The following is a 27,850-nucleotide window of genomic DNA, read 5'->3' as shown; positions in this document are numbered from 1 at the left end:
GGCTGTAACTGCCTATCTCTACTTTGCATATGTTTTCTTTTGTTCCCTTTATGGCCCATGATGTTTATGAAAGACAAAAGTGGTGTTTTGGGCAATAGGAGTGACAGTTCGGCTTCTTCGTTCTCCTTGACGATTCTGTATTTTGATACCATACGCATTACTGCCAGTTACCCGTTTTACTCCCTCACTCTTTACTCCTAGGCGGTATCGTCTGTCTTACTTTTTTGGACCTGCCACAATGGGCAAGGTCACTCGATCAAAGAGCTCTTTAGAATGCGGCACTGTCTCTGTACATGTATATCCCGGTAAATATATTTACTATCCGTACGTGCCGGCGGTATTGTCTTCCCCGCCTCCTTCGTGTCGTCTCGTTTAGACCTCCGGCTAAATCGGCCACAAGATAGTGCTTTGAAGGCTGAAAAACATTCAAAATCAGACAGCACTCCCTCGGTCGTGATCTTTGTATACGTGCCTAATAAAGAGAGCCTTTATGTGTCTGCATGTAAATTATGTCTCTGTATATGAAATAGTTCGTCGTGGGAGGTATTTTTGCTTTCGTTTTTATCTTCAACGTTTAATAATATTTTTGAAATAAGAAAACGGTGTCTTTACGTAAGAATCGTTTTCTTTTTCTTTTATGTTTTTTAAAAAATAAAAAGAAGAACAAAAGACAACAAAAAAAACGATAACATCCCTGGCGGTTTAATTTGCAAATAGACCACGCACATACCCAGAACAAAATAAATACTATCACCCTCATCCTCCAAGCTGCCTCGCTGCTTCTCACACACGGAATGAATTCCCAGCACAAAGTTACCGTGATGCTGTTGTCCTCTGAACACAGGGCGGCGTTGACAGGGATAGGGGGATGCCACCATAAACAAACGCCGATCATCACAATCTAACTGGAGACAACCCCTTTTGTGGAAAGGACAAACGATGCGACAAATGATGAGCAGATCGTCTGTTCCTGGTTTCTGGTCGTCTATGGCTAAGTAACTGAGTGTCTGCAATTAAAGATTACTGCCACCAATGCATTGCATCGCACCTTCTGTTTTCGTGTCAAAGGGAGGCCGACGAGAGCCGCGTGTTTTCACGAGGACACCACACATTCAAAGGCAGTTGCAATGACTGCATTGCTTTTCATAGAGAAACGGCGTCACGCTCTCAATCTGCCTCGAATCTCATTTGCGTCCAATCTTCGACGTCGTTGCATCCGAGGTCCCTACAATACACTGGACGACATCACTCACAGGGGCCAACCCTCTCGACGCCATATGATCCCTTTTATTTAGTTGCGGCGCTCTTCCAACGTCCTTTGCTGTTCCTCCGGCTTCATGACTGGTTTTCTTTTGCCTTTCACGACGCATCGACTCGACCGACAACGGTCGTTCTACAAAGGCACAGCAGATGCGGCTGCAGCAGCGAGCCATAAAGCACTCAAACAACCTGCATATGCTCGCGAAACGCACGCCTCTTTCACCAACGCCTGCTGGCGTCTCTTTCTCCTCTCTCTATTTATATATATCCATGGCTGCAAAACGCCTTCTCGAACCCGTCTGCATCCTATTCATCCTATCGGTGCCGCGGTTTTAATTAGTCCATTACCCGCCGCCAGTGACGACCTCCTGGCCAGACTCCAGGACCGAAAGAACTCGGGAAATCTTTCCATACATCACCTCTACCATCACAGTACCACAGTACCATCACCAGTACAGCTCAGGAACGCAGCCGGCTCTACAGCTTCCCACAAACCGTCCGCATCATGACCAGCTCTCGACGCAGGAGGTCCAGCAGCGACTGGCTTCTGCTCGCCTTGACTCTCGTGGCCGTTGCACCCTGTCCTTCTCTGGCCTCCGCATCAACAACGGCCGCCTCATCGGCGATTGCATTCCACAAAATCGCGCCCTCGCTGCTGAGACGGCCAAGACCACCGCACTTTGCCGCCGCCAGCAGCACCAACAGCACCAACAGCACCAATAGCACCACGTTCGACCCGCTCGCCTGGGTCGATCCGCTGATTGGCGCCTCCAATGGCGGCAACGTCTTCCCGGGCGCGTCGCTGCCGTACGGCATGGCCAAGGCCGTTGCCGACACCAACAGCGGGTCCAACCAGGGCGGGTTCACGCTGGACGGCAGCCCCGTCACGGGCTTCAGCATGATGCACGACTCGGGCACGGGCGGCAGCCCGTCGCTCGGCAACTTCCCGCTGTTTGCGTACACGGCGTGCGCTGACGACGGCGCCGTGGACGGCTGTGTGTATCCCAAAAAGGGCCGGGCGACGTATGGGCATTTCCGCAACGCGAGCGTGACGGCGCGCCCGGGCCTCTTCGGGATCGGCTTGGACACGGGCATTTATGTGAATATGACGGCGGCGCACCACACGGCGCTGTTCCGGTTCACGTTCCCAGACAACGGCACGGTGACGGGCACGTACCTCGACAAGACGAATGCCACGAAGACGACGAGCTACACGGGGCCCGTCCAGCCGCTCATCCTCCAGGACCTGTCCGACCTGGCGGACTCGCGCCAGGACAACGCCACGATCCAGGTCGATCCAGCGACGGGGCGCATCACGGGCAGCGCGCGATTCCTGCCGAGCTTTGGAAGCGGGAATTTTGTGCTGTATTTTTGCACAGACTTTGACGGCGCGACGATTCTGGACAGCGGCATCTATGCCAACAGCCGGGCCAGCACGGCCGTGCACAATCTGACCATCTCGCGATCGATTAACGGCTACCCGCTGCCCGGCGGCGCCTTTGTGCGGTTCACATCGGCTGCGAACCCCATCACGGCGCGCGTGGCCACCAGCTTCATCAGTGTCGAGCAGGCGTGCCAGCATGCCGAGACCGAGATCCCCTCGTTTGGTTTCGCGAGCGTGGCGCAGGCCGCGACCGACGCCTGGCGGGCCAAGCTCCGTCCGATCCGCGTCGTCGTCGGCAACTTCACAGGCGCTCTCGCCGTGCAGAACCAGACCCACGCCAACGAATCGAGTGTGCCGCCGCCCAAGCGGCCGCCGCCGACGTCGACGACCAGCACGGGCACGGCGCGCCCGACCTTTCGGCCCCTGCCACTGACGCCGCCCAATGGTACATCCGTCTTTGCCAACGCGACGTCCGCTGGAAACAGCTCGCGGCCGGCGGCCGTCGCCTTCACGACCCCGGACGACATGCTGCGCAACTTTTACAGCGGCATCTACCGCACCATGATCAACCCGCAGGACTACACGGGCGAGAACCCGCTGTGGTCGAGCAGCGAACCGTACTTTGATTCGTTTTACTGCATCTGGGACCTGTTCCGCTCGCAGATGCCCTTCCTCACAATCATCGACCCGGACGCGCTCGCGCGCATGATCCGCTCGCTCGTCGACACGTACCGCCACGTCGGCTGGCTGCCGGACTGCCGCATGTCGCTGTGCAAGGGCTACACGCAGGGCGGCTCCAACGCCGACAACGTGCTCGCCGACGCCTTCACCAAGGGCATCCAGGGCGGCATCGACTGGGACGCCGCGTACGCGGCGGTCCTCCAGGACGCCGAGGTCGAGCCGTACGACTGGTCCAGCGAGGGCCGCGGCGGGCTCGACAGCTGGAAGGCGCTGGGTTACATCCCCGTGCAGGACTTTGACTACAAGGGCTTTGGCACCATGACGCGCAGCGTGTCGCGCACCCTCGAGTACAGCTACAACGACTACTGCATCGCGCAGATGGCCCGCGGCGGGCTGGCGACGTCGGCGGCGGACGAGGCGACGTACCTGGAGCGCAGCGGCAACTGGCAGAACCTGTACAAGGCAGACCAGCCGTCGCAGTGGTGGAACGGCACGGACACGGGCTTCACGGGCTTCTTCCAGCCGCGCAACCTCAACGGCACGTGGTCCTACCAGAACCCGCTCAACTGCAGCAACCCGGACGAGTCCAGCGTGTGCTCGCTGCAGAACACGGGCGCCGAGACGTTTGAGAGCAGCCTCTGGGAGTACGGCTTCTTTGTGCCGCACGACCAGGCCACGCTCATCCAGCTGTACGGCGGCGACGACGCCTTTGTGCGCCGCCTCGACTACCTGCACGACCACGGCATCGTGTACATTGGCAACGAGCCGGCGTTCCTGACCGTCTTCCAGTACCACTACGCCGGCCGCCCGGGCCTGTCGGCCAAGCGCGCGCACACGTACGTGCCGCAGTACTTCTCGCCGACGCCGGACGGCCTGCCGGGCAACGACGACAGCGGGGCCATGGGCAGCTTTCTGGCCTTTGCAATGATGGGCCTCTTCCCCAACCCCGGCCAGAACGTGTATCTCGTCATCCCGCCCTTCTTTGAGGCCGTGCACATCACGCACCCGCTCACCGGCAAGACGGCCGTCATCCGCAGCACCAACTTTGACGCCACGTACGAGGCCGTCTTCATCCAGAGCGCCACGCTCAACGGCGCGCCGTACACCAAGAACTGGGTGGACCACGCCTTCTTCACCGAGGGCCACGAGCTGGTCCTGACGCTGGGCCGCAACGAGAGTGCCACCTGGGGACGGGCCGCCGCCGACCGGCCGCCGAGTGTCGGCGAATATCACACGGGGAACGCGAGCACGACGGCCGGCACGCGGCGTGAGACGAGGTACCGCGGACACTTTGAGAGAGGTGGTCTGTAACGTTTCGTTTTGATTGTCAATATCCATAGGAACTAGCATCAATCAGCAACATACATTCACATCTGTCATCTGATCTGTCGTACGTCGTGGGAGACATGCAGGATCACTCTTGATGCGACGTATTTCGGCTGGACCGGGACGATCTGCATCACACTGTGCGATGATGGGGTCTGTTCACTTACCGTTCTAGGCATCCTCCCGGTGGTCACGCTGGTCTGCCACACGGATCGTCCTGGGCACTGGGATCCGTATCACAGTTGCAGTCACCGCTGGCTCTGTGCGCGTCTTGACGGCAGCGTCTCATTTCCAGCGCCATGGTCCCGTCATTGCGGTCTGGGCCCTTTTTGTTCGTGTGGCAAAAAAAAAAAAAAAAAAAAGAGATGCACGATGTACTGTCGTAGAATGCAACACACACCGTGGCACTCGACTTGGGTAATATATTGATTTCGCCATCGCTTGGACCTCGACGTTCTTCACGTCGGCATTTTGCGAGGTAGGGATGTTGCGTGGCAGGGCCAAGGCCCAAGCGACAGCGTTGCCCTTCAGTCGGCGACCTCGAGCTGCATGAGCCGAACGAACTTTGATGGCTCTGCTTTCCGTACAGAATCACAAAACGACAAAAGGACGCGGTAGACGATGTGGCCGATCTTTTCCCATGGTACGACAAAAGGGGTAACGGCACGTGCCTAGAACATTGTGAAATGCGCTCTTTCCTTCCGTGACAGCGCTCCTTCTTCAATTCGGTCGATTCGGAAAGCGTTCGTGCTTCACTAAATGGAAGCAACGACCGGCTTCTTCCTTACTCGGCGGCGCCCGGGGCGAGCAGCGATTAGGCATCCCCTAATTTAACTTTCGAATCCATCCATGCTAGCGGATGCTCCATGTTACAATAGGCGTTCAGCTCGGCATATCGCGACCTGCTTTGCTTTGTACGAATGTAAATCGTACCCTGTATTGCATTGTGTCGCTGGTCGACCTCCTCCGGCATCTTTCCTTTTTCATTTATGGGCGTTTTTTGGCCGATCGTTCTTACTAATTTTGCTTTTTCTCGGCCAATTTTGATCGTCGACAAATGTCGAATTTCTTTGTCGCTTTTTGCTTGATGTGCCATCCGGGAAGGAGCGGTGCGGGTCGAGTGGGGGTGCTGGAGAGGTCATGGCCCTCTTCAAGCGATGCGCTGTGCCGTCTGGTTGGCTGTTTTCAAGTTGTCAGTTTCCCAAAGAGGAAAGAACAGCACCGTGTTGCAGAACGGGAAACGGCACTACATCTGCGCGTCAAAAGGGGCCTGAGTTGCTAGGAGAAAATGATACGGGGCAAGGGAGTCATCGTTATGACAGTGTCGACACATGCATTGGCTTGTCCGGGCATTGAATCCTGCGCCTTTTGCGCGAGGGATGTCTCTGGTTCGTTTCTATGCGTTTGCATGCTGCCATGTGTCGGCGGGCTTCTGCCGTCCTTCGAGCATTGTTCCATGCACTGCATCTGCAAGGCCGGTGTCCCTCTGATGCAGGTTGTTATCGGTATTCTGTCGAGTTCCTCGTTTCCCCGTTGACTTGGCTTGACCTCTTCCCTTTACGCCCGCATGCCTTGGTCTGCCTTGCCGCTTCGCTCTTGCCTCTTCACTATCATCTCCCGGGCCCGCGGCTGTCTGTTGCCCTTTCCCGAAAATACAACGAGGATTACATAGTGGGAAGGCCCGACCACCACAGCACGAATAATCACCCTAGTTCCTGCCTTCCAAGAAACTAACATGGATGTCCTGGCGCAATCCGTCCTCTTTCCCTCTTTCCCTCTTTCGCTGCTACTCTACCGCTCCTCTCCCTGTTCTTTCCTCCAATTCCAAATGCTTACTAGAATATTGGGGACACATGGTTCTTTCCGCTTTTGACCTCGAGTCTTGCGTTCCTACCCATTGATGGCAGCGACGTCCCTGCATGCATGTGATGCCCTCGAAGAAACATGCTCGCTCCATCCGTCTCAAATCTTGCGTCTTGAGAAACATTACAATGTACACAGTATGGTTGGCAAAACGATCGTCTAGCCTGTGCTTTATTTGTACCGAGCACCCAGTTTGTGGCAGATCACCAAGACTGACCACGGCGCTAAAAAGGCCGACGACGTATGTCGTAGCGGAGCACTTGCCTCCCGGGACCCAACAGACTTTCCCCTTTCTTTCCTATTTCAGAAACTCATCTTATCGATCGTGCCTTCCTCACCTTCCCGCTCCTCTCCTTCCTCCGTTATTTTACCTCATTTGTTGCCTACTTTACTCAAAGCATCCTCTCCTGATCCTTTTCTTCTTTGTGACTAAATATTCTTGCAGCGTCGTTTCCTCTCGTTTCTCAGCATGGCACGCAACCAGAACATCCTACCGATTTCCCTACTTGTTTTCTGACGCTTTCTACTCCCACCGGCCATGCTGTAGTGCTCACTTCGCCAGATGTCCACCTGCAGGCAACTTCGGCCGAAAACATCGCCTCTCCTTATCATCCCCGTATCTTTGCGGAGCAGCAACAATGTCGTCTTCGCCAAGAAAATTGTCGATTCAGCGCCCGGCGTCGGCCCTGGCCAAGCCGTCCTCGGGCCTTGATTACCAAAACGCGCGCCAGCCCGTTGCTCTGCCCACGCCGCCACCCAGTGCCCGGAGCACCAAATCGGCGTCCAACCGGAGCGAGCGCCGCCGGAGTCTACCTGCCCAAGCACCGTCCTCGTCAGGATCGGCCGTGTCGACGCCCATTGATGCGTATGCTTACACCTTGGCCAAACAACCAGACGAGCTGGCGCATCTCGACATCAGTGGGACATTGTACGAGCGGCGGCGGTCGAGCGGTCCCATGTCGCCGACCATGTCGATGAGCAGTGTGCAGAGTGCGGCCTCGGAGCGCGGCTACGAGCGGAACAGCCGCGGCGACCGAGGGCGCGACCGAGACAGTGAGCAGGCACGGACGCGCAGCATTTCCAGCAGCGCGGAGGAGACGCTGTCGATCCACCGGCTGCGCAGCAACTCGGGCCTGGCACTGCACACCAACAGTGCTGCGCTGCGGCGGTACACGGACTACAATGCAGACGGGTCAACGCGGCTACCACCGACAGACGAGCGCTTCGACTCGGACGGACGATTCGGAGACGAGACGGGGGATGGCGGCAATCGGGCTCCGGGCGCCGTGGCAGGGACACCGACGACTCCGAAGCTTCTCTCGTGGGAGACGGTCCGCGTGGTGCTCGACGACCCCGTGGCGCGGCAGCGACTTATGGAGTACACGCGCTCTGTTGGCGGCGCCGAGAACCTCGACTTTTTGGAGATGGTGAGCAGAGACACGGTGCCGCGAGAACTGAGGAGACGTGTGTGCGTTACTAACTGAATAGGTCGAGCAATACAACAAGGCGCTGCATAGCGTCACGGCCCTGATGGCCAACATCTCGACCACGTACACTTGCATGACGGCGACCGAGCCCCTGAACCTCCCGCAACCGCTGTCCAAATCGCTCAACGCCGACGTCAAGCACGTGTCCAAATCGATCCTGCCTGGTCTTGAGATGCTCTTCGGCGACGTCAATGCACACATTCAGGAGCGCGTTGTGCGTAACATCTACCCAGACTTTGTCAAGCGCCAGCTCATGTTCCGTATGAAGAACTCGCTGGGCGCATCGTCGGCGGGTGCGGCCAGTACGCCCTTCCGCTTCGAGGGTCTGGGCCAGGCGTTTTGTTTGACGGACCCGTACCGCCCGGACAACCCGGTCGTGTACGCATCCGACAGCTTCGCCAAAGTATTGGGATACAACCGGTCGGAGGACATCCCACGAACGGGCCGCTTTTTCCGTGGGCCCGAAGTGAGCAACGAGGATGCCTTCTGTGAGGATTTGGTGCTCACACGCAATCACCGCGACAACCGGCCGTTCTGGAGTTTGGTGTCGGGTTGCCCCCTGAAGACGGCCAGTGGTCGCGTGCGGTTTGTGCTTTCTGGACTGGTGGATGTGACGGACGCCGTCAAGACGCAAGGGGATATTGTCAGTGCCTTGTCGGCTGCGGCGCCGGCTGCTGCCCAGCCTTCGCCCAGCCACGAACTGACCATGCCGGTCCACCGCGACGTCAACCGCCCAATGGGCACGATTACGGCCTCGCATGTCGCGTCCGGTCGCCCGCAGCTTTCCAAGCAGGACAAGACGGAAAAGCCATCATCCAAGTCGTTCTTCAACCCCTTCTCGCGCAAGAAGCGGACCGACACGTCGGCAGCTCCATCATCACGAGGCGAGTCGGCGGCCCGTTTCAATCTTGGTAGTGACGTGGTCTCTCGTTCGACGCCGCCGGTTCAGCCGCCGATGACGACGGCAGTAGCGCCGCAAATCAACCTTTCGCCACCCGCCACACCCTCTCTCGACGACACGACGTCCATGTACGCACGGTTCATGGTGCTGCAGTTCGTGCCCGGCTCCAGCCACGGTCCGGACTACAGCAACCCCATGCCACCACCGCTGTCATCATCGTCTCGGCGCAACAGCCGCTACGGCTCCAGTGCAGGCGTCACGTCCGCCCCGCACCCTTCCGCGTTCTCCTCCGTCAGCCGCCTCAAGGTTGCCTTTTCGTCGCTGCCCATGCTGGACCTGTTGGGTCTGGGCCCGGCGGCACAGGAAGCCGTCATGTACCACGACGTGTTTGCTGTGCTCTCCGAACTGGCCGGCTCGCCGTCGATCACACCCGTGTTCCGCGCGAACGTGCGCCAGCGGGTGGTGACCTCTGAGTCGGCCAGCCTGGAGTTGAGCATCCCCGCCAGTGGCGTGATGGCGCCGGGTGCTGTGTCGGCGGGGCTGGGCGCGGGTCTCGCGTCGCCGGCGAATGCGAGCGGCGGCGGCGGCGGCGACGAGTCCGGCGCGAGCACGGCGTCGCGGCGGTCCAGTCTGCTGCTGAGCGGAGGTCGGTCCAAGCGGGACTCCATGGATGACGAGGGCATGTCGTCGTGGGACGGCAGCCGCGTGTCCGAGGGGCGGTGGCCGCCGTCGAGCCGGCGCAAGCGGAGTGGCACGTACGAGCGGCCCGGGACCGGGTCGGGCGAGCGTCGTAGTGGTGGTGTTGCTGCGCCTCCCCGGTTGCAGCGACTGATGAGCCACTGGACGCCGCTCAAGGACGTCGACGGGACGGTGGCGTGGGTAATTTTGGTGATGTCGCCGGCTGTGCAGTAAATACGAAGGGCCAAAGAGGCAAAGAGTGCATTTACGGAGCGTGGTACTTTGTTTTTGTGTATTTCATTGTTTACGTGCGAGATACCCTGGTAGTACGACGGATGAATACAGTATTCAAGTACAATATTCAAAATTCAACATACACTTTGTTGTTTCTACACCAATGTCAACGTGCACGACGGACACTCTGACGGATGGTCTGTGCCGCGCACGGCTCCACGAGCTGGCTGTAGTTTGTTCGGCTGCGCCAGCAGGACTGTAATTCTTCCACAACTGATCTTCAAACCCGACTGAAATTCAGAGACATCTTGCTTAAAGCACAGTCATGGGGCGTACTTTAATGGTTCAATGTGATGCCTATCTCCTGGCTGCTGCCGCGAAGAGCGAGCTTCGACTTGTCCACAAATCATCTCTTCTGTCTGTCTCAGCCTACCAGGAAAACTTCTCCTTGACCAGATCCTCCGAGAGGGCCCACAGCCGCGCCGCCTCCGCGCTCGACGTGGCCAGGTCGGTGGCCCCGTCGCTGACCTGGCAGTCGACCATGAAGACGCCGTAGTTTTCGCGGTTCCGGGGCCCGCCGCGCGCCTCGACTGTCACTTTGCTGTCGAGGGCCGCCACGAGCGACGTGGACGCGCCGGCGCCCAGGGTTTTGTACGAGATGGTGCCGTCGGCCACCATGGCCTGGACGCTGTCCAGCACGAGCGGCTCAAAGTCGCGGCCGAGCTCGGTCGGGATGACGCCCGGGTGGACGGCGACGCTCAGGATGCCGTGGGACGCGTAGAGCGCGTGCGTCGTCCCGACGGCGGCCAGGACGTTGGCGACCTTGCTGCGGTTGTAGCCGTCGATGCCGGCGTACGCGACGTCCTCGAGCCCCGTGTAGCCCCAGCGCGTCATGAACGCGTAGTTGGGCTGCTCGGCGGCCGGCAGGTGCTTGTTGACGACGTCAAAGTTCATGTCGCTCCAGCGCATGGCACCGATAAAGGCCGAGCCCGCCGACACGTTGACAATGCGGACGCTGCCCTTGGGCTGGCCGCGGGCCGCCGCAATCAGCTTCGGCATCAGCAGGCACGACAGCAGCCAGTGGCCCATGTGGTTGGTGGCCATCTGCATCTCGATGCCGTCGACGGACAGCGTGCGCTGCGGCAGGCCCATGACGCCGGCGGTGTTGAAGACGTAGTCGATGGTGGGGACGTCGGCCCACCCCAGCACGGCGGCCGCCGCCTTGCGCACGGACGCCTGGCTCGACAGGTCGATCGGCAAGGGGCGGACATCGACGGCCGGGAAGGCGGCCTTGAGTGCGTCTATGCACTCGGTGAGCTTTGCGGGCGTGCGGCCGGCCAGAATCAGGTGAGCAGGTGCCTGGGACGCCATGGCGTAGGCCGTGGCGTAGCCAATGCCCTTGATGCTGCCGCCCGTGACGAGGACGGTCTTGCCGCGGACGCGGTCCTGGAAGGCCTGGGCGACCTCTGTGGCCTCGGTGTTGGGACCGAACTCGGCGTATGTGGTAGGCATGTTGGTGGTAGGGGGTGTGGTAGGAGTTTATGTGGTGGATATGGTGGTGGTTTAGATGTTGACGAAGAGAAGAGACAACTGAGTGAGTTGAAGACGAGTAGAGGGAAGACTAGAAGAGTTGTGAATAAAGACAGAAGAGAAACAGAATCTCGTAAATCGTCCGTTTCCCCTTCTTATATACGTCTCTCGCGGCCATGTTCGTTAGCATCGTGTCTGTTCGGTTGTCGTCGATGCGTTGATGCTGTCGTCGGAAATAAGAGACTTATTGCCATTTTGGGACTAGAGCCAGAGAATAGGACCCTCTTATACTGTAAAACCGGCCAATAAGAGACTTGATACCCGTTCGGGACTAGCCAGACCCTGAACTGGCCAATACGAGATCGACTTCCTATTTGGGACGATGCACCAACTGGCATCAAGAGCGGTCGATGTAAGAATTGTCGTTCTTTTCGTTTTCTGGCGTAATATTTGACACACCGGAGATCGGAGGCTCAATTCCGTCGTCAGGAGATCTCCAAAGCTGTGTCCGGAGATAAGCGCAAGGCCGACGGACGGGATCTGAACGAAAGATGGCTGAACCGGGTCAGCACCAGATGACATCAGAATCAGATATTTTGGCGGGCATGACCAGACGAGGTCAGCGGTGTGGGGGGAAGGGGTCAAAGACAAGTCAGCCTGACAAAAATCCTGGGTAGATCTCAAGCTGTACCGAACTGTGCATGCATTACACTGCCTCCCTCGACGCCTCCCACAACTCCAGCCCTGGTTGGCTGTGAAGCACTGTCAAGCACGGATACTTATCCAGGACAGTCCGTGCATTCTCCCAGGTTGCGATTCCCAGCCGGTCGGCCAACTTTCGTACCTTGCGTGCCTTTTGTGTCCGCCCAGGGCAGTCTTCCTTGGACCAATTTCCTTGTGTCCACATTCCGCCCATCATTACGACCCAGAAGCAAATTTCGTCGTTTCTTATGTCGTCAGGGTCCTCGCTGCGCTCGCTTCTCCTGCTCTCGCCTGGGTCGTCCTCCACAACCGCTCGAAACCTCTTCCCAATCAGCTGGTAGCCCAGCAGCCGTCGCTGGTCAAACCGGAGAAACAGGGCCATGGCAAACATGGTCATGCCCAGGTGGTAGAGGTCGCCTGTCGAATCTGCTCGAAACGTCTCGCGTCCCATCCGCAGCAGCCGGTAGCACAGCGACGAAAAGATGTCGCCAAAGGTAAAGACGTCAATGGGCCGCCGCGGCAGCTCCTTTTCAAACAAGAGGGACACGGCCAAGACGTCGCACAGCAGGGCGTAGAGGCCGGGCTGCTGGAGGGCCAGACCGGCGTGGTGCGTGACAGCCGTGTCTCTGGCGGCCCGCACGCACCGGCCCCCAATGTCCAGCTGGTCCACCACGCTCGCCAGAACGTCTCGGTAAAAGAGCGGCGGCGCGCCAAACTGCAGGGCGTACACAATATCAATCTTGCAGATTTTGAGCAGCAGCGGCCGGTCCGCGGGCCGCGTCTCAAATGCCGCCAGGCCGCCGCGCAGGGCCACCATTTGCGCGAGACCGGCCAAGTGGACGCGCGCGTTCCGTGACGCGTGCCGCATCTGCTCTTGCGAGATGAACATGAGCACGAGCTGAATGGTCGAGTTGGCCAGGGCATCTGGGCCGTCCAGTCTCGTCTTGAGTTGTCTCAGCGATTCGGCCACGTAGTGCCCATACGTGGCGACGCTTCTGTCGCCGCTGGCGGCGCTGTCGCCGCTGGCGCCGCTGCTGCTGGCCACCACACAGCCCGTCGCCGATCCCAAGACCACCTCGTTGCTGGCCTGCATGAGCGCCAGCGTGCAGTGGTAGGCGGCCTCGTCGGCAAAGATGAACTGGAACCAGAGCGGCTTGGCCGAGGCGGAGGTGACGCCGAAGCTGTGTGCGTAGACGCGTTCGACGGTGCCGTTGAAGTCTAAGCGCAGCGCCCGAGCATCGCCCGAGCAGCGCGTTAGCGATGCTCAAAGAAACGATGGGTTGCGAAGCAGCCAAACACCACCATAGCGGGTACTAGACAAAAGAAAGAAAGGACAGCACAACTCACAAGCATCAATCACTTGCAAGGCAAACGACGTCATGGCCACCGGGCTGTCGATCGCCGCATAGAATGCCGTGACCGGCGGCAGCCGTTTCAAGATGTCCAGTGGTTCTGTAAGGCTAAAGAGCGAAGAGCTGGAGCATGACGACGACGTCGACGTAGCAGTCGCCCCTTGTTTGGCCGTGTCTCCCCTCCGTACAGCCTTCAGCTGGCGCGATGGTCGATGCAGGGTCTTGCCCGCGTTTTTTCCCTGCATAACGTGTTGCCGCATCCTCCGCTGTGTCGACCGGTCGTTTTGCCGACCATTGACGAACATGAAGCCGGCCATGGCGGGTGTGTGGTTGTGTCAATTGGTGTTTGTAGTGGGAAACACCGGTAGACGTCGTTGACTGATGTTTGACGTTTTAACATCGCCGCGAATACGGGAGTAAGCCACCGCCGGACTTGCGATTATCTCCGAGAGGCGCTGTGGCAGCTGCAAAGCAGTGGCATCTTTCTTAGTGGCAGCCTCGTAAACCGCATGTCGATCTAGGACAAAGAACAGGCAGAGGAACAGCTGTGTGGCTTGGTGAATTGACTTAGCTGAGAAAACAATATGAAAAAGGGAAATGATTTGAAAACGAATCGACATAAGTTGGCCGTCGCAATTGGTATGAACTTGGCTTGTTAGAAGACGTCGTGACGTCTATTCAGTTGCTTCATGGCCATGGCCATTGAGAATGAGAGTCGAATAATCAAAAAGACCCCATGTGATTTGCATCGCTGCCTTGTCGTTCATTATTCGGTTCCTGGATAAGTGCAATGCAGCCTGGCCGACGGCTGTGGCCCAGAAAGCCGGAATTTAGGGAGAATCGTCGCTAATTGTCGTTAATTGTGATATTTTCGTCGTCGTCTTCGTCCCATGTATTCTTCAATTTCCCGAGCCGTGTCTGCGGCTGTTGAATCAATGTCTCCGCCAATAGATTATTTGTTCGTCTTGTCTTCGTCGTTATTATTCCGCGCCCTGAATTGGATCGGAACAATAAGTGCGTGTTGCAGTTCGATGTATGTTTTTTTGTGTCTTACTTGAATGCCAGCCAGTTCCGTGCATCTTTGCCATCGCGTCCCTGAATCAGGCTATTCAGACCCAAATTGGATTTCATAAACGAGAGGAGGAGTTTCCATAAAAGAAAAGGGATAGAGAAAAAAAGATAACGCCAATGAGCCGTATATAACGCAAAACGACTGCAATGTGTCGCGATGCTTCATCACTTGGGCAGCAACTCCGTGACGTGACAAGAGCAAGAGCAACAGAATAGACTGCCGACTGCACTTCCACGCCCACACGTCCAGAATGCTCTCCCTCTCGGTGCTGCTGCTGGCATCGCCGACTGCCGTGCTGCTCGTCTCGGCACAGGTCAGCCCGCCACAGTCGCCCATCATCCCCGGCTGCACGACCAGCTCGTTTTCCATTCCCAGCTGGTACGTCCAGAACTTGACCGTCTCGCAGACAGCGGGCACCGCTTTCCACGTCGTCAACCGCGCCACCAACCGCACGGCCGCTGTCACCTGTCCAGCAGGCGGCGCAGCGCATCCCGACGGATGGACGCCGTGCAGGGTCGCGTCCCTGTCGCCCCTGTTTCTCGACCTCGGCTCGGTGGTCCAGGCCAGCGCCAACAGCACCACCGTCCGCGTCGGCCTCAACGAGACGTGGACGTGCAGCGACCGCAACGCGTCGCAGCCGCTGACCTTTAGCGCGGAGGGCACGGCCTCGGCCAAGCTCAGCTGCGGCGGCAAGAACGCGACTGGCTGCACGGCCGTCGACGATGCCGTGTTGGTCCGCGGCTCGCTGCACAAGCCCGTCGAGGTGACGCCGGCCTACTCCAAGGGCCCTCCGGGCCACGCCAAACCGGGCTGTGCGGCGAACTCCAAGACACCCCGCTGGACGCTGAGCGATGTTTCGTATGTCGACCGGACGGGCGACGGCGTCACGTCCATGGCACGGAAGGACTTTATTGCGCAGCTTGTCAATGCGGCCACGGGCTACGAGTCTGGGTGCTCGGCCTATTATGGGGTGGGAGGTGGTCCCCCGGGGCTGGGAGGTGGCCCCCCGACCCCGGGAACGCTTCCAAACAACACGTCGCCCACGGCCCTCCACGTCGGTTGCACGGGCGTCGAGTTCAGTTCGTCGGGCATCGGCCAGTACCGGCCGCAGACGGACGCCTCGTTTGACCCGGCGACGTCCACGTTTACCGTGAACCAGACGTGGTTCTGCGACGACGGCGATGCAGCGCGGCCAGTGCAGATCACGGCCGTCGGGAGTTCCACGTTGTCTCTCAGGTGCGTGACGAAGACCCTGCCGGGTTCCAGCTCCACCGACGGCGGCAACGGCACCGTGCAGACCAGCAAACAGTGTGTGCCCGCCGCCAGCAAGGGGAACGGCACCACGAGCGGCATCACCGTGACCGGCCACGTCACCAGCACCGTCGCTCTGCCCGCCTACTCCATCGAAGAGCCCCAGCCCGTCCCGGACGGCTGCACGGTCTCCTCGCTGCTGAACCCCGTCTGGATCTACAGCGCCTTCGGCTACTCCCAAAAGAACGGCTCCGCGGGTGTCACGGGCATCAGCTTTAACCTCATCCTCCAGACGTCCAACCCGGGCTTCCAGTTCCCCATCAGCATTTCGCAGGGCCCCAAGTGGAGCGGCAACACCACGCTGCCCTTGCCCGTTGGCAACGCCACGACCACAACCACCGAGTCCTGGTACGACTGCATCATTGGCAACGGCGGCGACGACAGCCCGACCCTGTGGCCGCACGACTGCCGCTTCCAGTACGTGCCCTCCACGAAGCAGCTGTCCCTCGTCGCCGACTGGTACTGCAGCGACTTGGACCGCCAGCACCCCGTCGCCTTTTCCGGGCGGTCGACCACGGTCGTCTCGAAAAAGGTCAACTGCGGGCCCACGACCGTCAACGGCGTCGTCAACAAAGAGGGCCTGCAGACCTGTGTGGCCGTCGACACGAGCGATTCGTGGACCGCGCCCATTACCGATGTGACCTGGAAGTCGGCATAGGGCGGAGGTATGGTGGCGGCGGTGGAGGCGGTGGTAGTGTGCGTGCGTAGCAACGTAAAAGCAAAACTGGTATCAACAAAACGGGGCACTCATGAAAGTCGGCAGATATGCTTGCTGCGTGGGCCGTAATAAAAGACGTTAGAAAAAGACATACAAAAACATTTAGAAAAGTACAATGGACGACGTCCTTCGAGACCTGCATGCTCAAGAAAACTTGCCTTTTCCTGGGATTCGATTGCCAGGCCAGAACGACAGGGGTGTCATCTCTACCGTGCGCAGATTGCACAGGTGCGCAGAATTCCGCGAGCCGTTCGTCTGACCCCACACGTCAGGTAGTCTGCAGGGGGGGAAGAGTGAGAATGAGCCTCATCGTGTCATGCAGGTGTCTGTATGGCTTGATTCATTGAAACATCGTCGTGTCTTGTCGTCGTTTCCTGGCGTCGTTTGTTGTCTTTTGCCATTTCTGGGCGTCCTTCATCTATCTTTCGGCTGTTAGTTGATTCTATGTTTACCCTCCTTTCCGACGTCGTACGCACCATCGCCAGATACACATGGCTGAACCATCGCCTGTTCAGGCCACGGAAGAGGCCGTTCCCTCAGCCAGCGGCGTCTATGTACCCATTTCGAACAACTTCGAGATCCGCTTGCTCGAACTGTTGCCCGCCACTGGTGACGATCCCAGCGCCGACACACACGATGACGACATTGTCCGTGTCGAGCTGCACTCCGCCTCGCTCGAGAGCCTCCCGCCCTTTGAGGCCATCTCCTACTGTTGGGGCGATCCCAGCGACGTGCGCTCCATCCACTGCAACGACGTGCCCCTCGACATCACCGTCAGCCTGTACGGCGCCCTCCGCCGCTTTCGCCCCGCTGCCGGCCAGCCGAAGCGCACCCTCTGGGCCGACGCCATCTGCATCCAGCAGACAAATCTTGTCGAAAAGGCCAGCCAGGTCTTGCATATGCCGCACGTCTACTCGCGCGCCGATCGTGTGCTCGTGTGGCTCGGCGAGGACAATGACGATCCGCGCGTGGCCGACGTCCCGGCATGTCTGCGGCAAGCCATGGCGTTCCTGCCCGACATGCCGCTCGACAGCGAGGCCCTCTACGCGACGCAGCAGCGCATCTATGGCACCGCTCTGGAGATGCAGCGCCAAGGCAAGCCCAACTTTCTGGACCACGACTGGACGCCCCTTGTGGCGCTGCTCACGCGGCCCTGGTTCCGCCGCAAATGGGTTGTCCAGGAGGTCTGCTTGGCCCAAGACATCCTTGTGGCGTGCGGCCGCATCACGTTCCCCTGGGCACATCTGGCCGAGGTCGCCTACAACACTGCGGCCGGGGGCATCCTGCTGCAGATTCTGGGCAGCACCAGCCTGACTCAGCACGCCTCGGTGTTCCGCGGGCCCGGGCTGGTCTCCGAGCAGGACCAGGCCACAGACAATGACAATGACAAGGGCGACATCTTTGACGACATGAACCTGGCCGGACTCGTCCTCCAAAACATCCAGATCATGCGCATGATCCGCACGTTCCGCCACGTCGGCCAGCTGCTGGACTGCATCATGGCCACGCCGCTCTTTGAGTGCTCCGACCCGCGCGACCACATCTATGCCGTCCTCAGCGTGCCCCAGAACCCAACGTCCCACTACCAGCTGCGGCCCGACTACACCTTGACCACCGAACAGGTCTTTACGGCCTTTGCCGTGGCCACCCTTGTCGGCGACCAGAATCTAAAGCTGCTCGGCTTGTGTCCGCAGCTGTCGCGCCCGCCTCGTACCGTCGCTGTTGCCGAGAGCGAACTGCCGCCGCCACCAACAGTACGCCTTCTACCGGATCTACCCGTCGACAAACGGGGCCGAAATGTTGCCCAGGCCGCCGGCAGCCTTGTCAACACGACCGCGACAACATCCGACAGCATTTTCACCCGGTCTGAACCCCTCGACCTGCCCTCGTGGGTGCCCAACCTCACCGGCATGGGCATTATCAACCCCTTCACTTGCTACTCCGTCTTGCCCCAGCTGTTCCATGCTGGCGGGCCCACGACGCCGCCAATCTCCGTGTCCGACGACCACACCCTGCTGTACCTCCAGGCCCGCGTCGTCGACACCATCGCTACCATCCTCCCCAGCGCCGTCATCGGCCGCTGCGTACCCTCAGAGGCCGACATTGCGCCCTTCTTGGCCCGCTTCGACAATCACAAGGAGCTCGCCGCCACGCAGCTGTGGCGACGCAACTTGCTGCTCGTCAGCAAGAACTTTGTCCTCGGCGTTGACGACCTCGAAAACAGCCCGGCGACGCTGCCCATGACGCCTGAACAGTGGTCGGCGTTTGCACGCGTCATGACCAGCGAGATGAACAACCGGAGGGACCCGCTGCCGCCGGCCGTGTACGACGCGTTTGACGAGTATGTCGAGCACGCACTGGGCATGTTTGAGACACCGACACCCACCGACACGGGCGCCAGCGCCCAGGGCGATGGTGACGGAGACAGTGATGGCGCTGCGAAGGCTGCGGCGGCCGCCAAAATTGACGAAATGATGTCCAAGTACAGCGCCATGATCGAGACGTCCATGGTGGGCATGTCGACCATGCGTATGCTGGCGCGCACAACGTCTGGGCGCCTGTGCCAAGTGTCTGCGGGCACCAGAGAAGGCGACTCGGTTGTTGTAGTCATCGGTGCCGAGGCGCCGTTTGTCATGCGAAAGGTCGATCAGCCGGAGCCGTCCGGCGACGAGACGGCCAGGGACTCGAATTGGAAGGCGGGCGAGACGCGCTTCAAGCTGTTGGGCGACAGCTATGTGATGGGCATTATGCAAGGCGAGGTCCTCAATGACCTGCAGTATGAGACGAAACAGATAACGGTCCAGTGAACGCCGAGAATTGAAAAGACAGCTAGCAAAATAAATTCAAAGAGGCGTGAAACAAACGCTTAGGCAACCAAATGAGCGGTCCAAAAGAGAATCGCATACTTTCTAACATCAAACCCAAGCCCAATTAAAAGCATATTGTCCCCAGGAGTGCTTCCTTCGTAGGCCCACCGGAGTCCGCAACGAAACAGCATCGGTTCGTTGCCCGACATGGTGTCGATTGTTACGGAGGTCGAGTGCGTACCGCCGCTGCGTCTCCGACAGCTTACGCACTCATCTACACAGCACGCTGAAAGCTCCGAGGCGCCAACGCCGTACATGTCCTCGTACATCTTAGCGAGATTGGCCGTGACCGCACCGCCAGCCTGTCAGGCGGCAAATTCGAGGGCGAGTTTGTGCATCATGTCAGTTGGTGACCCGATTGTTGGCGACCCCAGACATTCACTGATTTCCAGTCAGCAGAGAGCGTCGGTGGAAGACTCCTGGTCTGCACAACTGCCAGTACCAGTGCTTGCCTTTCATGTCCCATGTCTTCCCATTGACTTTCGTTGAGTCTTCGATTTGGCGTTTATGCCATCCTCTTCTCTTTCGCAACGATCACGATGTGAACACGTCCATGCCTCTTCCAATGGCTGGTTTCTCCGTCCAAACTGGTTCGAAACAGCAGCAGTATGTGCTTCGTCCGGAGTCGAGGCAACCTTGACAAGCTATTTACCGATGGAGGATCGTCAAAGCTGATCGAAACCTACCGCCCCCAGATGGATACCCTTGGGCCTGCTTGCTGTGGAGAGCGGCTGTGGATGGCCGTGGCTAAACATGGATGATGGCTGTATTTGAGTGACGACGGCGCATCGCATATATCGGGTTCTATGACAGCATTCACTGCACCGTCGAAATGACATCTCAAAGGATTGAATGCTGCGGCCTTTCACCATTTTTGCTTCCCCCTTGTTCACCAAAGACCAAGCACAGCGCCATTGCACTCGCAACTCAACTGGCAGTAGCGGCACATCAATGAGACGCGTTTAGGGAAGGAGCGACCACCGCAAGCCACCGCAAGGAAGGCACGCCCGTACACCCGTTCGAACCCAGGCAAGAGCAACCCATCCCTCATTTTTGGCCCTTTCGCCTTTTTCCGCATTTGCCTCCAAAATTTGTTGTGATATACACAAGATCTGGATGCAATTGGCTGCGCAAAATGCCCACGCCGTCCAAACTTTTTTTCGACGGTTGTCCCGGATAGCTGAGCTTTAGGACTACCTTTTCCATGCCTTATGACGCCCGCAGCTGCCATTACCATAAAGATAAAAAGAGACAAAGTATACATCTTTCGTTGCATCGCACCTTCCGTCCGCTCATCTTCACATCACGGTATCGTCGAATCGTTCCTACCTCTCGTTCATTCGAGCAAAAGCAGGTACCAACTGCCCATTCTACACTCGTAGATGCATCGCGACGCTGAACTGCACAAAAAAAATTATTAGAAATTTTCACAAAAAAATGAGTTGATCAGACCCACGGGAAGAGCTAGATCCTTCACGACAGGTGAACCCCAAGATCCGTACGCAGTCCACCCCTAGCGGTCTGGTATCATTGGTTATCGATCCAGATCTTCCTGGTTGTCGCGGCAGGTTTCTCAGAGAGGATCCTTTGACCTCAGCGAAACTGTACAGGCAGAGGATGCTTCGCGCCGCACACCATCAAGCGCACCCTTGCGGGTACTCTGGGGTGCGGAGGTCAGCAACATGCTTTCCTAGGTGACACTCGAGGAAAGAACCATCTGAGCTCTTACCACTACACCAAGCTCTTCTATCGGAAGAATAGCTGGCTGCAGCCATATATAAAGGTAAGGTCGACCCCTCCTTTTCAAATTGGAGCACTCACGTGCTGTGCGCAGGCACAAAGTTTGAAAAAGAAGGAAAGAGCGATGGCCGTCGATTTGCGAAAGAGGGAAGGCACGACCTCCTTATATGTCAACAACGCCGCCCCACCCGTCGAACAGAGTCACGTGCGTCTACCACCAACATCCAAACCAATGCCGCCGGGCACCCTCTCCGACATAATGAATCGCCTCCAATTGCCCCTGGTCTTGTCCACACCACAGGACGCCGGTTGCTCTTGCTTCACACTTCATTGCGCCGTCTTCGCTCTGCCTTCCTTAGCACACCCATTCCCCTTTATTTTTCCTCCGTTCCTGCTGCTCCACCCCCCCAAAAAAAGAAAGAAGCCACGAAGACTAATTAGTGCTCAGTCCCCGCTTAGTCCCCCTCCTCCCCAGCTCCTTCCCCATCGACATCACCAGAACCTCGGACGGAACCTAAAAGTTTTTTTGGAAAGAGCCAACCTGACAAACCACCGTTCTACCACCTCCATCCGCAGAAGCCTGCCCGCGCCTGCCTCCGGCGCTTTCCAGTCTTCCGCGGCTTTGGTCATTCCGATCGAGTCACTTCCAAAAGTGTGCTTGAAATCGTTTGTGCAGCAACACGAGAAGGCGGACATGCAAGCGCAAAGCGCAATAGCTCCTGTAAATCTGCATCGCTGCTTCCTGCTCTGTCTTTGTAACCGACTTTCCCTTGACTCGTTGGCACTTTCCATAAGTCGCAATTCGATACGTAGCAAGGCTGCCTGCTTACTTCTGCCCTACTCCTTCCTTCGCTTTGCCCGTGAATCATTTCCATTTTCTGTCTCAATTTGTTCTGAATCGTTCTCTCCCAAACCTTCTCTTATTTCTTTTTCACCATGTGAAATCTGCCTAGACGTCTCAACTTCAGCCTCACGCACACTGTTTCAATTACCTTCCTGCCATTGTCTGGCTCGATCACTCGCTCGTTTGTGTCTCATCTCACACTCCCATCCACGGCATACTCCGTACTCTCAAGTACACAGGTCCCCACGAATGGATTAACTTCGGAGGGAATACCTTTTTCGGCGACCCAAAAGAGGATTTTCCGAGAAATAGAAGAACGGAGAAACGAGACGACGAGCAACACATAGTGACAGTTGACGAATTTAACACACTTCGTCGGCAAATGTTGGCTGCCACAACTTCCCACGTCTAGAAATATTGACATCGCAGGATCGCTTGCACGATCCCCCAGATCACCGCAACGCATCACAGCGCATCGACCGGTCAATCTCCCCGCCCCATGTCCGAAACACGCTCCTGACATTTGCATACCTTTTTTTTCCCAACCGGGCCCGCGCCGCGTGCACTGCAATCGAATTGGAGATAGCAGATGTTTTCCAACACCAAACACTGCCACCAAGAAGCCGTCCACAATGCCACCTGAACATGACCAGCCGCCGTCTGCTAGGGACGACGAACACCCCATCCTGCACAGTCTTCTGGACTCGCTGAACGCCTTGAACGAGCGCCTCAACGTCATCGAGAACGTCTTGGCCGTTCCAGACCCCAAACAGCTGTCGGCAACACCTCAAACCGTCCGCAAAACGCATGCACAAGTGCCTACGCAGCATCGTGACAGTCAAGCCAACACCGGCATTAGCCGACAGCCACTACCATCCACAGCGCCACCACTACCACCACTCCACCAACCATTACCAGGCGCTACACAATTCGCTGCAGCCACAACACCGTCGTCCTCCGTACCGTCTCCAACGTCCTTCAGCATACCACCGACAGGAACACCGATACCATATTCCCCATACGACATTGACCCCTCGAAGCCATCTCCTACCTCGATATCCTCCTCCAAACGATCCTCGCAACCGTCGCACGCGACAAAGTCAAGGGTAAAGTTTGAAGACGACAATAGCGACGGAGATCTCGAGGCCAGCAACAGCCGGCCGGCTGACAAAGACGACGACGACGATGACGACGATGACGATAATGACGACGACGATGAGCAACAAGGCCGAATAGACGAAGCAGGCGGATCCGGTGAGGGTGGGAGCACCAGCGGCACGCTACCCAAGGAGCTACAGCCAACTGGCGTCGGCGAGAGCCGCCTCGAGGCCCTGCCCGAGGGCTTTGTTGTGTCCGGGCGTGCCACCTTGCAAGAAGAGCTCGACGGCTGGACGATCCCGCGCGGCTACAGTATGCGCATCAATGGCACGCGCTCCCACGGTCGCCGCCAAAAGATCCGCATGGTCTGCTTTCGCGGCGGTCGCTCACGCTTGCGGCCCAAAGAAGAAGAGGCCAAGCGCGAGCGAGAGAAGGAACGGCTGCAACTGTTCCCCGACCTGCCGCCGCGCCGTCGCAAGCCTACAACGGACCGCATCTCGAAAAAGTGCGAATGTCCCTTCCGCTTCGAACTGGTAGAAGTGCGCCCTGGTGCCGACCGCTATGCCGTGCACTACACCAACGACGACCACATGCAGCACAACCATGCGGCGGCAGACCTGATGCTGGACCCGCGAGCGCGCAAGCTCCCGCGGGCGCTCAAGGCCGAGGTGGACCAATGGTTGCGGGATGCGTCGACTGTGGGGACGGGTGGCAACAGCAAGGGCGGCGGTGACACAAACAACACTGCTGGCGGCAACGGCAGCAGCAGCCCTGGCTGGACCATTGCCAAGATCCAGGCAGAGCTGCAGCGACGAGGGTACGGCCACGTCCTCGACTTTGACCTGCGGAATCGGAAACGAGCCCTACTGCACAGGGACCGCATGGCGCAACTCAAAAATGAAAACGACGGCGGTGGTGGCGGCGACACGCCGGCCGCTACGTCCTAACGCGACGACGCAACAAAATAATCCGTTCTCCCGTTTTCTGGGCCTTTCTCTCTTATTCTCACTCCATTTTCTACTGTTTTCTCTCCGGCGCGTGTTCTGAACTGCGTTCTCACGATATCATACCCCCAATACTAAGTACTTTCTTTTCGGCGCTTTGGGAGAGACGTATCACCATACTCTCTGGATCGATCTACAAACGCAAGATTGACGACATACATGTCAACTGCACGGACGGGAACGGAGGCCTTCTGACTTTACTGGCGCGATTACTTTATTTTCAATACTGTCCCTACTTCTACCCGCCATATTTATGACGGCTTTAGATGTTCTATTTCAGTTTTGCATTGAGCGGCAAACTGAATATATTTATTTTTTTCTCCCAAAAGTGCTTAATAAAATCACTAAAATTTCATTATTGTGAATAGCAAATCATTTGACAATCCGTACCGCATACTGTCACAAAATGCACACTTTGATCTCTACGAGTAGAATCTGACAACAGGTCATCGACAATCAGGTATAAATTGGAACGATATTGCGCAATGTGCTACAACATGGCCACCCCATTGTCGTTTTGCTTCTTTACGGAGCAGTCTTGATTGCGTCCCGTCAAACCAGCCTTCTCCGCACCCACGTCGTCATTTCCAATCTGCATTTAGACCTTGGAGTACTTCTTGAAAGCAGCCAGCAGACCGCCGGTCGAGGAGTCGTGGCCCGTGCCGTTGCCCTCCTCGTCAATTTCCTTGAGGATCTTCTTGGCCAGGACCTTGCCCAGCTCGACACCCCACTGGTCGAACGAGTTGATGTCCCAGATGGCACCCTCGGTGAAGGTGACGTGCTCGTAGTAGGCAATCAGCGCACCCAGCTCGGCGGGGCCAATGTGGCCGCCGACGAGGATGCTGGTGGTTGGGCGGTTGCCGAGGAAGACCTTGTGGGGCACAAGCTCGTCGGAGACGCCGCCCTCGGCACGGACCTCGTCGGCCGTCTTGCCGACCATAAGAGCCTCAGCCTGGGCCAGGTAGTTGGAGGCCAGCATCTTCTGGTGCACGTTGTCGGACAGCGGGTTGTGCGACTGGGCGGCCAGGATGAAGTCCGTAGGGATCAGCTTGGTGCCTTGGTGGACAAGCTGGAAGAAGGAGTGCTGGGCGTTGGTGCAGGGCTCTCCAAAGAGGATGGAGCCGGTGGTGTACTTGGCCGACGAGCCGTCCGAGGTGACAGTTTTGCCGTTGGACTCCATGGACAGCTGCTGGAGGTAGGCAGGGAAGCGGTGAAGGTATTGGTCGAAGCTAGGAAGTGTCAGCAATCACGAACATACATCGCAGGTGTTATTTATTTGTGACTGGAGGGAGAGCACGTACGGAGCAACCAGGTGGGTCTGGGCGTTGTAGAAGTCCGAGTACCAGACGCTCAGGACACCGGCCAGCAAAGGGATGTTCTGCTCCAGAGGGGTCTCGCGGAAGTGCTTGTCCAGCTCGTGGGCGCCAGCCAGGAATTTGTAAAAGTTGTCGTAGCCAACGTAGAGGGCGACCGACAGGCCAATGGCACTCCAGACGGAGTACCGACCGCCAACCCACGACTCGAAGCCAAACATGTTCTTCTTGTCAATGCCGAACTTGGTGACCTCAGCCTCGTTGGTGGACAGAGCCACAAAGTGCTTGGCAATATCACCCTTGCCACCAGTCTTCTCAAGGAACCAGGTCTTGGCCGTGTTTGCGTTGGTGGTGGTCTCGGCGGTCGTGAAGGTCTTGGAGGCGATCAGGAACAGGGTGGTTTCGGGGTCGGACGCGGCGAGGGCCTCAGCCATGTGGGTGCCGTCAATGTTGGAGACGAAGTGCAAGGTCGTGTCAGCAGCGCCGTAGTGCTTCAGGGCCTCGGTGACCATGACGGGGCCACTATACGTTGTCAGAAGTCAGAACTCACTCTTCACATCTCAGTAAGCGGCAAGGATAGAAAACGTACAGATCTGAACCGCCAATACCGACGTTGACAATGTTGGTCAGCTTCTTGCCGGTGAAACCCTTCCAAGCGCCACTGCGGACCTCCTCGCTGAACTCCTGCATGTGCTTCAGCACGTCGTTGACACCGCCAGGGGTCTTGACGACATCAACACCATCAACGGTCATGGTCCAGGGCTCAGGTCCGACGTTGCGCAGAGCGGTGTGGTAGACGGCGCGGTCCTCGGTGAAGTTGATCTTCTCGCCCTTGAACATTCTCTCGCGCTTTTCCTCGACCTTGGCCTCGCTGGCCAGCTTCAGCAGCAGAGCCAGAGTCTCCTCGGTCAGAAAGTTCTTGCTGAAGTCGAAGAGGATGTCGGTCTCGGTACCGTCGCTGGCAATGTCGGCGGGCAGCTTGAAGACACGGGTGAACTTGTCGAAGCGCTTGGGGTCTTTGGCGAAGGCGTCCTTGAGCACAAAGGACTCGCCAACGGTGTTGCGGTGCTTCTGGAGCTCGGCCCAGGCGGGCAAAGAACTGGCCTGCGGCATTGTGAATGTGGGAGGGGTCTATGGTCGTGGTTGGGAAGAAGTGGTGGAAAGTGAGTAGTTCACTACCAGAGGTTAAAAATACTGATGTTAGCAATTGGTGAAGAAAAGCATGCCAGAGACCAAAAAGAAAGCGCAAATCTGCAAAAGCCAGCCCTCTTGTAACCATGGACTATTTTCCCCGCATCCCGCGGTCCAATGCGTCCGCCATGGAGCTTGTGTGCTCCTGGCAGTCGCAGCTTGCGTCCCATGATGCTGCCAGCAAACTCTTTCTCCACCCTCTATCTGCCTCTTGCTACCGGCATGAAGACAAAACAGCATGTGGAAACAGAGCCTAGATGCATCTGCGACAAGCACACGCTCGACGACCAGACACCATACCAGGGCTAAATAAAAAGAAACGCAAGGGAGCACTAAACTAAGCAGAGCAAAGTAAAAGAACAAGCACGGAAGCAAAGAGCATGGCGAAACAGCTCCGCAGCTTGTTTCAGCGGACGACAGTCCCACGTACCTCGAGAGTTTGGAGACGGTCGAAAGCGGGGATCAACGCTCAGGTTTCGTGACGTCGAGCAGGGGAAAGTACTAGAGCAGCTGCTTTTAGTTTTGTGGGAGAATTGGCTGGATGGTGAATGCAAGTAAGTTGATGGTTGAAGTTAGAAAGAACGAAAGTGACACAGAAGAACAAGAAACAGCGAGAGCGAGAGATCCGAAGCCTGTATCGGTGTTGGAGCCGCCCACCACTTATTAGCAAAGCACTGTTTGACAACAAGCAATGGCCGCGGCCAGGGCAGTGCTTATTTCATAGGGCGAACAGCACCAGCACCACCGCCGCCAACCATGCCTGGGCCAGCTATGACCGCATCCATTGGCGAGACGTGGGGAACTTTGGACGAGCAAACCAATTCGGCGGATGGACTGCGCATCTCTTGCAGGAACTCGTGTATCATTCTCCTCTCGCTCTCGGTCGTATTCTTTTGCCCTTCTGCCTCGCCTGTTCTCAAGCTTCAAACCACGAACATGCACAGTTCGTAAAGGTAGACTGAGAGTGGGACCTGATAGGACAAACAAACAAAAGCACTTACATTGCAGTAGGTCGCGGTTGTGGTGGGGTTGGAGACAGCTGGTTTTATCCGACGAAACAAACTGGATGAAAAAGTGAGGCTTTTCGGAGAGAGAAGGAGGACAAGAGCTTGGGAAAGAAACAGTTCGTGAGAACAAAATTAGCTGGAAAGAGTTTATGTTTAATCGGGTATCGGGGGGCCAGTCGTTCTTTCCTCTTTCTTCGAACGCCTCATAGCTACGACGAACACTACTTCTAAGAGCTTTTTACTTTTTACTGCGCATCGCTTTTCCGACGAGGCCAGAACCAGCAGGG

General features: G+C 57.6%; 8 protein-coding genes across 8 annotated transcripts; 5 read left to right on the top strand and 3 right to left on the bottom strand.

Annotated features, from left to right (window-relative positions):
* Positions 1–1,765: 1,765 nt before the first annotated feature.
* On the top strand, positions 1,766–4,636 carry SPBR_08131 (uncharacterized protein; the record flags this gene model as incomplete). The annotated part of the gene is made up of 1 exon (XM_040766369.1): positions 1,766–4,636. One exon carries the CDS (start codon positions 1,766–1,768, stop codon positions 4,634–4,636), a length of 2,871 nt encoding a protein of 956 aa, XP_040614534.1.
* A 2,516-nt stretch (positions 4,637–7,152) lies between these two features.
* SPBR_08151 (uncharacterized protein) lies at positions 7,153–9,814 on the top strand (the record flags this gene model as incomplete). The annotated part of the gene is made up of 2 exons (XM_040766389.1): positions 7,153–7,941; positions 8,003–9,814. 2 exons carry the CDS (start codon positions 7,153–7,155, stop codon positions 9,812–9,814), a joined length of 2,601 nt encoding a protein of 866 aa, XP_040614533.1.
* A 429-nt stretch (positions 9,815–10,243) lies between these two features.
* Positions 10,244–11,326, bottom strand: SPBR_08895 (uncharacterized protein; the record flags this gene model as incomplete). The annotated part of the gene is made up of 1 exon (XM_040767021.1): positions 10,244–11,326. The coding sequence occupies one exon, from the start codon at positions 11,324–11,326 to the stop codon at positions 10,244–10,246; it is 1,083 nt and encodes a 360-aa protein (XP_040614532.1).
* Positions 11,327–12,050: 724 nt separating this feature from the next.
* SPBR_08365 (uncharacterized protein) lies at positions 12,051–13,715 on the bottom strand (the record flags this gene model as incomplete). The annotated part of the gene is made up of 2 exons (XM_040766603.1): positions 12,051–13,309; positions 13,394–13,715. The coding sequence occupies 2 exons, from the start codon at positions 13,713–13,715 to the stop codon at positions 12,051–12,053; spliced, it is 1,581 nt and encodes a 526-aa protein (XP_040614531.1).
* A 1,005-nt stretch (positions 13,716–14,720) lies between these two features.
* SPBR_08344 (uncharacterized protein) lies at positions 14,721–16,439 on the top strand (the record flags this gene model as incomplete). The annotated part of the gene is made up of 1 exon (XM_040766582.1): positions 14,721–16,439. The coding sequence occupies one exon, from the start codon at positions 14,721–14,723 to the stop codon at positions 16,437–16,439; it is 1,719 nt and encodes a 572-aa protein (XP_040614530.1).
* Positions 16,440–16,990: 551 nt separating this feature from the next.
* On the top strand, positions 16,991–19,306 carry SPBR_08203 (uncharacterized protein; the record flags this gene model as incomplete). The annotated part of the gene is made up of 1 exon (XM_040766441.1): positions 16,991–19,306. One exon carries the CDS (start codon positions 16,991–16,993, stop codon positions 19,304–19,306), a length of 2,316 nt encoding a protein of 771 aa, XP_040614529.1.
* A 3,276-nt stretch (positions 19,307–22,582) lies between these two features.
* On the top strand, positions 22,583–23,995 carry SPBR_08444 (uncharacterized protein; the record flags this gene model as incomplete). The annotated part of the gene is made up of 1 exon (XM_040766682.1): positions 22,583–23,995. One exon carries the CDS (start codon positions 22,583–22,585, stop codon positions 23,993–23,995), a length of 1,413 nt encoding a protein of 470 aa, XP_040614528.1.
* A 655-nt stretch (positions 23,996–24,650) lies between these two features.
* On the bottom strand, positions 24,651–26,478 carry SPBR_08313 (glucose-6-phosphate isomerase; the record flags this gene model as incomplete). The annotated part of the gene is made up of 3 exons (XM_040766551.1): positions 24,651–25,281; positions 25,354–25,887; positions 25,955–26,478. The coding sequence occupies 3 exons, from the start codon at positions 26,476–26,478 to the stop codon at positions 24,651–24,653; spliced, it is 1,689 nt and encodes a 562-aa protein (XP_040614527.1).
* Positions 26,479–27,850: the final 1,372 nt, after the last annotated feature.

Source organism: Sporothrix brasiliensis (genome assembly GCF_000820605.1).
Source record: "Sporothrix brasiliensis 5110 chromosome Unknown Cont22, whole genome shotgun sequence".
Lineage (NCBI taxonomy): Eukaryota > Fungi > Ascomycota > Sordariomycetes > Ophiostomatales > Ophiostomataceae > Sporothrix > Sporothrix brasiliensis.
Note: the sequence above shows the minus strand (reverse complement) of the source record. Positions and strands in the feature narration are given on the sequence as shown.